The following is a 12,636-nucleotide window of genomic DNA, read 5'->3' as shown; positions in this document are numbered from 1 at the left end:
GTAGGAGGATTGCTTGAGCCCAGGAGTTTGAGGCTACGATGAGCTATGATCGTGCCACTACACTCTGCACTGCAGCAAGAATAAGACCCCATCTCTGAAGAAAAAAAAATAGCAACTTGGTCTCTTAATCATTAAGATTTAAATTTATTTGGTTGAATACCTACTGAAAAGCCAGCATTTCAAATGTGTTATGGTAGTTTGCTTAATAAGATGTTGGCTATAAAAATTGCCTCCAAACACATCAACATAGCATTTTGCAATGTGGATTCTGCTAGATTTATGAGCTAGGGATCATGTGTTAATAATAATAATACAGTGTTTCGTACAATAGACACATAAAAATAAATGAGCCATACCACAGCCCCCCATAGTATACTCACTTTGTAGAGGCAGCTGTTAAGTCCAAAGAAATTGACTTGCTAGAACAGTAAGTAGAAGTGACAGAATTTGAACCCATGTTAATTATTCTAATCTAATGTCTACCACATGATGGAAGTTACCTTTCGAGATGGCTCACACCTATAATCCTAGCACTTTGAGAGGGTGAAGCAGGAGGATTGCTTGAGGTCAGGAGTTTGAGACCACCAGCCTGAGCAAGAGTAAGACCCTGTCTCTACTAAAAATAGAAAATTAGCTGGGTGTGATGATGCACACCTGACAGGAGGCTGAGGTAGGAGGATCACTTGAACCCAGGAATCTGAGGCTGCAGTGAGCTATGAAGACTCCACTGCACTCTAGGCCAGGTGACAGAGAGAGAGAGAGACCTTGTCTCAAAAAAAAGTTACCTTTCTTTATTCCTCTATATTTCTTGAGGCTTTTTTCTTTATTCCTCTATATTTCTTGAGGTTTTTTTCTTTTAAAAAAGGTTTAAACTTTTATGTTTAAATTCACATTTATTCAAATAGATATAACTGAAAAAATTAACATGTTAATAATATAAAGCATTAAGATTTTCTTTTCTTTTTAGCCCACAGCAGACTTGTATTTATTTAATATTTAGTAATTTTTGCAGAGATGGAGTCTTGCTGTTGCCCAGGCTGGTCTCGAGCTCCTAGCCTCAAGGTGATCCTCCTGCCTTGGCCTCCCAAAGTGCTCAGATTACAGGCATGAGCCTCTAAACCCAGCCTTAGCAGACTTGCAGTACTTAAGTTTTTTTAGAAGTAAAAATTTTTTTTTTAAGTGTATTTCTTGAAGGTCTTGATGACAAAGAGTAGTCTCTGGCAGCAAAACAGACTGTTGTTACTTAAAAAGACAGTCTATAACAATCAAAGGTCAATTGAGTTTCTTATTCTTTCAGTATTTAGTTGCTTGGATTAGATTATTGATAATGTGAAACTTGAGGGAATTCTCACTTTTCCTGAATTACTAACCACGCGATTTCCTATCATTCACTGAACTGTAATCCAGTGTAAACTGCTTCTGATTTGAACCACCGACCTTAGGGTAAATGTCACCATATCCTATTTCTATTTTCTTAGTTACCCTGTCTCCCCACAGACAGATTACTTCATTTATTACAGATTTATTTTGACACGTAGGTTGCCACTTTCTTCTCAGTTTACTTGGTGTGAGAGACAAAAGATTTGAAGATACTGAAAAATTCATTATATCCAAAGTAATTATTAATATCTTTTGGTTACACAGCTGCTGACTATTTAAAATGTGCCTATTTAATTCCATCTTTGAATACTTTTTACTTTTTGTAGAAACATTTAGATTCCATGTTACTTTGCCAAATGATTTTTAATATGTATTTAAGAAATAATTGTAGTAATTGTTTAAAGGGAGGAGTTCAAAATTGATTTATGCATGTACCATATTTGAACCCAGGAAATTTATGATTAAAGTTGTTTCAGCACCCTGAATCTGAGCAGTAAATAACAACATTAACTTCTAATCAATGGTTTCATAGTTTCCACAGAACAGATTTTTTTAGAAACAACAGTTGGGCATAGTGATGCACACCTGTAATCCCAGCTATTTGGGATTACGCTTATTACTCTGAGGCAGGAGCATTGCTGGAGTCCAGGAGTTTAAGATCAGCCTCGGCTACATAGGGATTACCTCCCACACCTACCCCCCATCTTGGGGAAAAAAAACAACCAAAAAATTCAAGAGCTTGAAATTAAGAAAAGAATGAACCTATTTATGAATTCAAGAGTCTAAATTCAAACTCTGGAATCTCTCTGCTATCTCTGGAATCCTGGACATTTATCCCTTCTAGACATTAATATTCTGATCTTGAAAATAAGAAGATTGCAGATTATCTCCAGGGTATCTTTCGTCTCTGAATTTCTGTGTACCTAAAATGGTTAGCTTCTGTTGTTTGGAAACAAGAAGAATAGGGTAAAATGACATCTCATTATAAAAAGGAAAGGTCTAATAGTTGATAACTTAGACAAAACACTATATAGTAAGTCTTCACTTAATGTCATCAATAGGTTCTTGGAAACTGTGACTTTCAGCAAAAGACGTGCTGTATAACGAAACCAATTTTACCGCAGGCTATTTGTTGTAAAACGTTTCTACGGCATATAGTATGTCATTTTGCTGAAAGTCACAGTTTCCAAGAACCTGTCAATGATGTTAATTGAAGACTTACTGTGTAATGTAAGATTTTCAGTTTCTTACATCAAATAATCATCGTAAGTAGAGAAATGTAGAGAAATGTATAGAGTGAAAGTGGCTCTTCACCAGCCCTTTCCATCCTGCTCCTTTTCCCCTTTGGTATGACTTTCACATGTCCCCTTTTCCATTTCTTATGCAAGTGTCCCTGTAGACCTTCTGCCCAAGTAACATTTTCTCCATTGAAGCTTCTTATTTTTATTTTTTTAAATGTGTAAATGTAACATAAAGAAATTGTAGGCCGGGCGTGGTGGCTCACACCTGTAATCCTAGCACTCTGGGAGGCCGAGGTGGGCGGATCGTTTGAGCTCAGGAGTTCGAGACCAGCCTGAGCAAGAGCGAGACCCCATCTCTACTAAAAATAGAAAGAAATTATATGGACAGCTAAAAATATATATAGAAAAAATTAGCCGGGCATGGTGGTGCATGCCTGTAGTCCCAGCTACTTGGGAGGCTGAGACAGGAGGATCGCTTGAGCTCAGGAGTTTGAGGTTGCTGTGAGCTAGGCTGACGCCACGGCACTCACTCTAGCCTGGGCAACAGAGTGAGACTCTGTCTCAAAAAAAAAAAAAAAAAAAAAGAAATTGTAATTGTACAGCTTGATTAATTTTTACAGAGCGAACACACCCATTTAACCACCCAAATCAAGAAATAGCCTACTTCATACTGTCTTTCTTAAAATCTTTGAGAAAATTCTATGTATATATTTTGTAAAATATTGTTTCAAATGCAGTGTTTTATTTGTAGAAATATGATGATATTCCCTAACTTCAGCTGGAAAACTGATTTGTCAAATACTTATTCATTTTTAAAGCTACTTTTTCTACATTTTGAGCTAGTTATTTTAAGTGCTAGTGCTGCGAAGTCTATTCATGTTTCTACATTAATTCATTCTGCAGACATTTCCAGTGTAACTAGCTATAGGGTTGCTGGGTGTACAGAGATAAGACAGGCCTTCAAGGAACTCCAAGTCTTATGTGAGTGTAGGAAAAGGCTAGAGTTATAGACAAAACACGAAAGCACGCAATTAGAATAACAGGTTTACTTTTTTCAGTGTAGAGGTGGCCTTGTATCGTTATCTCATGTGAATAATTTAGGAGATAGAAAAGATGACATTAACCTTGGCAGTCAAAATCAGTTCCAGATATTTAGAAAGCTGGCAAACAATTGAAATCTCCTTGACTTGGATTGTTCTTATTTTCTCTGTGTAATTTTTTTCTTTATTGAAAAAGGGAATTGGGACTTGACTGTTAACCCATTAACTATTACATAGAAATTTTGTATTAGAAAAGGTTGGTGACTTGAAGTTTTATGTGTCCATTTCTTTATGTTTGAAAAGTTTACAATTTTTGCTCCTTTTGATTTAGTCATTTAATGTCATCTTTTGTTTCTTCTCTTTGGCAGACATTAATTATAAATCTTCTGTATGATAGGCAGAGTATTAGTTACTAGGGTTATAGAAAACTCCCTTAAATTTTTCCTCATGATAAGGGAGGCAAGTAACGGCTGTTCATAGCATATGCAGTATATTTTCTGATAGAGGTGAGAACGAACTGCTGTGAGAAAATATAAGATGGACATCTAACTCAGAGCTGGGGCTTAGAGTCTTCTCACAGAAGTTGATGTTAAGCTCAGGACAGGGAAAAATGCAGAAGGGAATACAAAATAATCTTTTCTACTCTCTTAACTACACAGTTCTACATGGTCATGGGTTTGGTTTATTTTAAGAGATGTTACTTTTCCTGTTTTCCAATACTATGCCTTTATTTTAACTGCTAGTAATAAGTGAAGCAGGTTATTTTATTCAAAATACAAATGTAATAATTTTATTTTAGGAGTAATTTTTCAGTTGAAAAGTCCTAAAGAAAGTGTTGGTAGAATGTATGCATTCCTATACTGCACTTATACTTCTTCTGTTTATACTTGTATATGTTTTTTATATTTAAGGAAATTTTATAAATATATGCACACATATATATTACATGACATATAGTAGATACATATATATTTTTTTTTCCTCCTGTAGAACTACTCTCTGGATCAGGAGTTCATACCCTACATATTCCAAGGTCAGATGATGATATCTTCTCTAGATCTTACATTTTAGATTTTTGCAATTCCACCCTCACAAAAAAACACTGCTTCTTTAGGCATTCATGTTATCTAGATACCCCACCTTATAATGTGCCTCATTTGCAGACCACTAGGACATTCCTCTTTATTTAATGGAAGTCTTGCTCTGGATTTAGTCTTCCTTTCCACCTGAACTGTCTGAGTTACTTCTGTGAATGATTCATCTACAACCTTGGCCTTGAATTTTATTGACTTTTCATCTCTAGGGATTGCCTCTTCTCCACTCTAACACTCAGTCTCATAGCCCACGTTTGGTTACTTATCAATCAAAACTGATATACTTCTGAAGTTATCAATTCACTTTGATCCACTAAACATACTACTTCCTATATTACCATGTTCCTCGATAATCTGCTTCCTGCTTCAACAAAATTTACAATCCATATCATTTATTTCTTTCCTAAATTTATTTTCTTCCCTCTTCATCATGTTATCATTTTTAAGCCTTTCTCTTACCAATGTCCTCCTATTCCTCCCCCAGCTTTCTTTCTGCAATTATCCACTTTTCTTCTCACTCTCAGCAGATGACATGATATTTCATTTCACAGAGAAAATGGAAATCCTCAGATAAGAGCTCCCTGCTTCCTGCCACCAAACCTACTTATATCTGCACTCATTCTGGTTTGTTTGTTCTTACTGTTTATAATGGGAAGAGTCTTGCCCTCAAGGAGTGGAAAAATCTGCCTTTGAAACCAGGTGGATGATATAAATATGTGAAGCATTAGGGTAAGGAGTAGGCTGTGGCGTGTGGGAAATTGATAAGAGCCATTTAAAAATTTCAAGTTTTTGATACTCTGTATTAGCTGGAAAAAAGCCTGCCATGATGATCTGGCTTCTGATCTAAGTTTAATCTCCATATCTGAGCTCTGGATCCCATCCCCTGTAGCCTTCTTAGGGGCTTTACCCTCCTGAGAATGCCCTCTTTTCTCCAACATTAATCTCTCTTTTGCTATTAGTTCTTTGCCATCAATATTTGAATATTTTTAAGCTTGTTTCATCTTTTAAAAACTTCATTAAGGCTGGGCACCGTAGTTCATGCCTATAATCCTAGTGCTTTAGGAGGCCAAGGCAGGAGTATTGCTTGATGACCGGAGTATCACTTGACGCCAGGAGTTTGAGACCAGCTGGGCAACATAGCAAGACCTCATCTCTATAAGTAGTTTTTTAATTAGCCAGGCATGGTGGCATGTGCCTGTAATCCCAGCTACTCAGGAGGCTGAGGTGGCAGGATCACTTGAGCCCAGGAGTTCGAGGTTACAGTGAGCTGTGATTGCGCCACTGCATTCCAGCAGCCTGGGCAACAGAGCAAAACTCTCTCTCTCAAAAAAAAAAAAAAAAAAAACCTTTATTAGCCCTGTTTGCTTCTCTAGTTACTGCACTTTCTCCACTTATACTGGGAAATTATAGAAAGAGAGAAAGAGTTGCCTACAGTTTTGGTATTTGATAGATTGGACTCTTCATTCTACTATTTATGAGCTCTGAGACTTTTCTCTCCAAGCCTCAGTTTTCTCATCTGTGCAAATAAGGATAATCTTTATACTAAGTCATAAAGTTAAGTATTACGTGAGAAAATAGCCCCAAACAACATACTGAGTCTTCAGTTATATTTGTTTTTAGTCTGTGGCACTCTATCTTCTATCCCTACCCCTAAATACTTTTAAGACTTTTTGTTGTTCGTTGTTTGTTTCTCAGTAGTATTTCTCAATAGTACTCAGTGTTTCTCTATACTATCAGCTGCCTCAAAGCACTTTCTTCTGCTGTTGGTCCTAACACACAACTCTGGCTTATCCTTTGCTTCTGTGAATGTTCCCTTGTGTTCCCTGGGCTATTTTGTCTTTTACCTATCCTTTAAATGTTTGTATTCCTCCTGCTTATATTCCTCCAGATTCTGTCATTGTCTTTGTGCAATTATTAAAGTTGAACCGTTAGTTTGGTAATGACATCTCTAGAAGCCAAAGCAAAGAGAAAGCATTATAACAATGTTACTTTATAGTTAATGAGCATTTACTACCTGTTAGGCATTTTTATAAGCACTTTACATGTATTATATTTGATATAATCTTTACCAAGACTCTATGGGGTAGGACACTGAAGTACAGAAAGATAAACTGCCCACGGTCTTCTTGTAAGAATTTAATTCTAGACAGTGGAATTCTGGAGCTTGCCTTCCTAACCATAGCAGTATAATCTCTTCCAAACAGTTACGTGATTAGTAGTGTTTAGAAGGGTAAAGCATTCTTCAGGGGAACTACAGGTTCTTGTAGGACTTAGGTCTGAAAAGATGTTTGTGATGATCCTTTGGGAGGTGATAGAGTATCTTCAGTGATAATCCTATAGTAAATACCATAGTAATACTCCACTCTCATGGAGAACTTCAGTGTAGAAGAAAAACAGAATAATCTGCCAAAGTACAGCACAATGAATATGGTTTTTCCATATTACATCTCTCAAACAGCTCTTTTATAGAAATTTGGAAGCTAACATTTCAAATTTATGTTTTATAGTTTAAGGAGGACAAAACCTGTCTTACTTACCTTTGTATCTACAGTGCCTAGGCCAGGACCAGTAACACATAAATAATTTAGCAGTATGTGTGGAGTGAATGCTACTTAAGAAGAAATGACTTAAGATAGGATGTATTTAACATGCCAGGTTCTGGGGGTGGAGTTGATGGTTGGTTGCAAGATCTGGTAAGTTCAAATGCGGAAAATGAGTAGGAATTCAGTCTCTTTCCCTCCCATTTGCCACACACATTTATTTGTTAATTAGCTTCAAAAGCATTTAATTCATTCTTGCTATATACCAGGTCCTGTGTAAAGTGGTGGAGATCCAGTGGTGAGTAAGACAGAGTCCCTGCCCTTAAGATGTTTGCATTCTGGTGAGATACATAACAAACTAATTTGATTGTACAATGAGATCAGTGCTTTGAAGGAGGCAAGTATTTAGATTATATGCAGGTCTTCAGGCAGTGGGAACAGGTTAGAGGGAACATGGTGCATTCAGAGAATTTCAGATCTCCATTAGGGTCAGAAGGTCAAATGTGAATATGAGGAATAGTGAGAAGTGAGGCTTTTAGTAAGCATGGCCAGATTGTGAAGGACCTTGTGACCAACTTTAAGGTTTTTATTTCCATTGCTCTCTCCCCATATCAGCAATCCCTTTCTCATGTACTACTCATATGGTGTGAGTATATGGGAGATCAATGTAGAGATGTGTTCCGTGGGCCACAAAATTCCCTTTTTGATGAATACCACAACTGAAACTGCATAGTTAATCTCTTTGGTAATGATTTTTTCATTGTAGATATTGATGATATTCATGTGGCTTTTCATCTTTAAATTGTGAACTCCTCAAAAACAGGGACTGTGTTTTATTCATTTCTGTATCTTTAGCATCTAATAGTAACTAAGTAAATGAAAAATGTCATTTTATATATTAGTCTAGGAACCTAAAGATAGTTGTCATACTTTTTCTTTGGAAAACAGAGTTCAAGCTTTAAATAATTCAGCTTACAAACCACTCTGAATTTAAGATTACCTATCTTGGAGTAGGGAAAAATTACTAAATAGAAAAATTGAGAGTTTTATTATTTAATTACAAGAACATTCACAGCTTAGCAGAATTCAGTACAGAATTTGGTCAGCTATGTTTAGTTTGAAATTTTTATTCTTCCTTTGAATACAGACATATGAAGAAGATCGAAGAAACTACTCTGAACTTCAAATTAGATGTCAACGTTTGGCGTTAGAATTAGCAGACACAAAACAATTAATTCAGCAAGGTGACTACCGTCAAGAGAACTATGATAAAGTCAAGAGGTAAGTAGTTAAGATGGTATAGTATAATAGTTGTTCTCATTTTTAGCATGTGTCAAAGTCACCTGAATTTTTGCCATGCATCATTAATTTTACTTTTACTTTATTCTTCATTGCACAAAAGCATGTAGTTTTGGCACTTTGTTGGGTTGATTTTTCACATCAGCTGTTTTTATTTTATTTAGAAGTGGCTACTGTCTTTTAAAATGTAAACGAAGGTAGGAAGCTGGTAAAATCCCACATGTGTAAATAATTTTTAATTGTTATTTGATGATTATTTTTATGTAATGGAGTCAATTTAAATACTTTGCAGTTTTCCCTGAAGTATTTTTAGCTGTTCCTTTCTGACAAAAGACACACACTTTCAAAAAGTGACACTTTTGAAAATATATGTTTCTGTTTTGCTACTAAGTAGCTATGGCAAATATCTTTCTTTAACTGGAATATACTTTTCTGTTGTTTGTACAGTAATTTAGTGAACCACTACTTAGCTGTATGTTCCTTGGTATATCTGTTTTCATTCTGAGCGTAAGTTTTGTCATCTATGAGATGGTGCTAACGTAAATAACTACACTATATAAACTAAGATCAAATAAAGAAATATTTATGAAAGTCTTTAAATATATGTATTTATATATGTGTAAATGGAATGACCTTATTTTAACTGTTCACTGCTAGATCTACCTGCACCTGAAATAATTCTTGAAATAGAGTAGTTACTCAATAGGTATTGATTAAATGAATGATTGAGTGAATGCTTTAAATTGTATAACTTAAATTATAAATTATATGATACTGTAAGTGATTTGCAAAAATTGGGGCATAGAACATTGGAACTTCTATTCTCGTCATTGACAAACACAGTATGTATTATTATGTATATATTGTAATGTCAAAATATGATAATTGGAGCTTGAAACCCATGAGAGCTATACTCAATCAGCTTATGAATAAAGCTAGATTTCAAAAGAAGCATTTAAAAATAAGTAGATAGTGATGGTAAGATCATACTTTGAGTTGGTATTTTGATATCCCCTCTGCCACTATAAATCTATAGCAGTGATAGATGAAATATAAATAGAGAAAACTAAAAAGCAATAGTTAGCGTAATCTAGCAGGGCCATGAATGAAGAATAAATGAAACAAGATGAGTCATAAGCTGATAAATATTGAAGTTGGGTGATGGCAGCATTGGTATTTATTATATCATCTCTGTTTTTATAGATGTTTTCATTTTCTATAATAAAAACCTAGGAAAGAAAAACATAGCCTTGATCAAAAAGCATGATAAGCATCTTCATGTGCTAGAAATGGAACGGAAAAACAAGCAAGAGGGGCTCAAACTGTGAATCTTTTGGTTCACTCAGTAAAATGAATGGGTTAAAAAAAAAATTGACAGGTCACAAAAAAGGTAAACTGGGGAAGTAAAAAAAAACACTTTTAGGCCCTTGATAAATTCTCACAAATGTGCAAAAGGAAACAGATACATGTGTGCTAATTACATCATTACTAGAAAGAATTCAAATGCTTTTCAGTAGCAGAATGGAAAATAAATTGTGATTTATTTAACAGTTCTTTACTTCCTGGCATAACATAATGTTCCTAGTTTTGTTTTATAATTTCATTGCCTCAGCCCTTTCTCTAAGGAGCCTTGATTTCTTTTAGTGGAGAAAAGATTTGGGTGCTGTGGTCATTGCTTCATTGGTCATTGTTTCTAGGTCCTTTCAGTAGGCAGAGGCTGTGGAAGAGGGAAGAAGGAGGAGGCTTAACACACTATGGATGAGATCATACTGAGAATCTAATTTCAATTCAGTACCACGCTAGCAAGTTTGAAGAGGCTCCATCTGGCTATATAATGTAGTAAAACTTGAATATCAAAATACATGTTGACAATAATGAATTATAATCCACTGAATGGAATAAGAATTCATGAGTGCATGCTAATAACAAATAAATGGGGAGAGAGGATCTTTATAGTAGAATGCCAACCAGTAAATGTATACACATATTAGAATGACCATTTTATATATATCCTCATAATATTTGATTCAGAATCATCAATGGAATCTAAAATCTTAAGTAAAAGTATGTTAGAGAACAGGATATTTACACAGTCTCCAAGTATCTCCTTACAGATTGCTTACTAATTGTAAAGGGCAAAAAGATACCTTTACGGTTGAAAACTTTGGCAAACACCACCTTAACCAAATGATCAAAGTTACTATCACTAATAATGGGATAAACTGACATCATTTGCATCTTTGTGTGATATACTGAGGACGTATTAACACTTCTATAGTATTCTTGCCCAAAATGTTTAACCTGAATCTAATTATGAGGAAGCATCAGAGAAATGAAAATTGAGAGACATTCTGTAATACAGTTGACCTGTGCTCTGTTAAAGTCTTTAAAGACAAGGAAAGCTAAGGAACTATTCGAGGTTAAAGAGATTAAAGACACATGACATCCAGATGCAATGCATAATAATAGCCTGGATTGGGGGAGAAAATGCCATAAAGGACATTTTTGGGACAGTTGACAAAATTTGAAAATGAATTATACATTGGATAATGTTGTATTAGGACTAAGACTCCTGAATTTGATAATTATACTATGATTACATAAGAGAATATATTTAGTCTTAGGAAATTTATGTTGAATTATTTAGGTGTAAAGGGACCTAATGTCTGCATATAAATCTTAAAATAGTTAAGGGGAAAAAATGCACATGTATGAGTATGTATGTATATGTGTAGGTATGTATACATGTATATATATGTGGTATATATATGTATGCATGTGTTTACAACACAGGTTTTAAATGTGCAGGTCCACTTATACACAGATTTTTTTAAACCAAACTCCCATTTAAAATACATGCGAAACTCCTTATGCTGAAGACTGACTTATGTGTTCATATACATGAGTTCTGCAGGGCAGACTATGGAACATGAGTATTTTCAGATTTTGGTACGGGAGTTAGGGGGTGTGCCTGGAACCAATCCCCCATGTATACTGAGGGATGACTGCATATATTTATTCACATATATTTATAAGAGAGAGGAAGTGAATAAATATGACAAAGTAATATTTGGTAAATATTACAAAGTAAATATGACAGTGTTAACAATTGATGAGTAAAAGTATCAAAAAGAACCATACATGGTATGGAAACCCACTAAATATCATCATATCTGGGGAGATGGTATAGGAACAGTCAGAAAAATGTAGAGGACTTCAAGTTTGCCTGTAATGTTTTTATCTTTAAAAAAGTAAAATAAAACCTAATGCAAATATAGGCAAATGTTAACTGTGGTTAACTTTGTTTAGCAAGTTCATGGGTATTTTGCTACATCCTGCTTTCTGATACATTTTTATATTTAAAAAAATCATAGCAAAAGGAGCAGGATCATTACTGTGAGAATAAAAATATATGCATGTAAAAGCACAAAATACTTTTAGTAATATGTACCAAAATATTAATACTGATAGTCATGTTTAGTTTGTGGTTTATGGATGACTGTTATTTTTTAGCTTGTGCATTGTTCAGTTTTCTTCAATAAACATAATACTTTGTTAACCAGAAGGGGGGAAAAAAACTTTCTAAAAGAGTTTTTGTAAAGCTGATAAAAAGAAAAATAATTCTTAAAAGCCTTCTCCTTGGAAATACCAGGTGGATCAGTGAAATAAAGTGCAAAGGCACTGCTTCTTACTGCAAAGGAGCAGTTAAGAATTCGCAAATCTGTTTCTCTGCTCGTTTTTTAGATGTCTCTTGTAGCTTTGGGTCCAATTCTTCGTTTAGAGCTGATCTGAAAATGGAAATTTAAACTCTGAGTAATCACAAACAATTTGTGAATGAAGTAGTCACAAGAATGCTTGCCTACATATCTGCTATGCAATCTGAGTGATAAGTTGTGAGGGTATTTTGACTCTAACTGAACTGAAAGCCTAGAGCCATGTATAAATTCTTTAAAAGGTTTGGCTTTAAGATAAGATTGAAGATGATTAGTGAAAAAATACCAAAGTGTACCTTAGAAAGTTTTATTATTTACTGATTAATGCA

At 34.8% G+C, this 12,636-nt stretch overlaps 1 protein-coding gene across 1 annotated transcript in view; it reads left to right on the top strand.

Annotated features, from left to right (window-relative positions):
- Positions 1-12,636, top strand: part of PIBF1 (progesterone immunomodulatory binding factor 1) — a 190,823-nt gene that overhangs the window by 26,790 nt on the left and 151,397 nt on the right. The window contains exon 5 of the mRNA XM_069467158.1: positions 8,443-8,576. Within this exon, the coding sequence (XP_069323259.1) occupies positions 8,443-8,576 (134 nt within the window). The remainder of the gene's footprint in view (positions 1-8,442; positions 8,577-12,636) is intronic.

The sequence above is a fragment of the Eulemur rufifrons genome, chromosome 4 (assembly GCF_041146395.1).
Source record: "Eulemur rufifrons isolate Redbay chromosome 4, OSU_ERuf_1, whole genome shotgun sequence".
Classification (NCBI taxonomy): domain Eukaryota; kingdom Metazoa; phylum Chordata; class Mammalia; order Primates; family Lemuridae; genus Eulemur; species Eulemur rufifrons.
The sequence above is the reverse complement of the archived record's forward strand: the minus strand, read 5'-3'. Positions and strand labels throughout refer to the sequence as shown.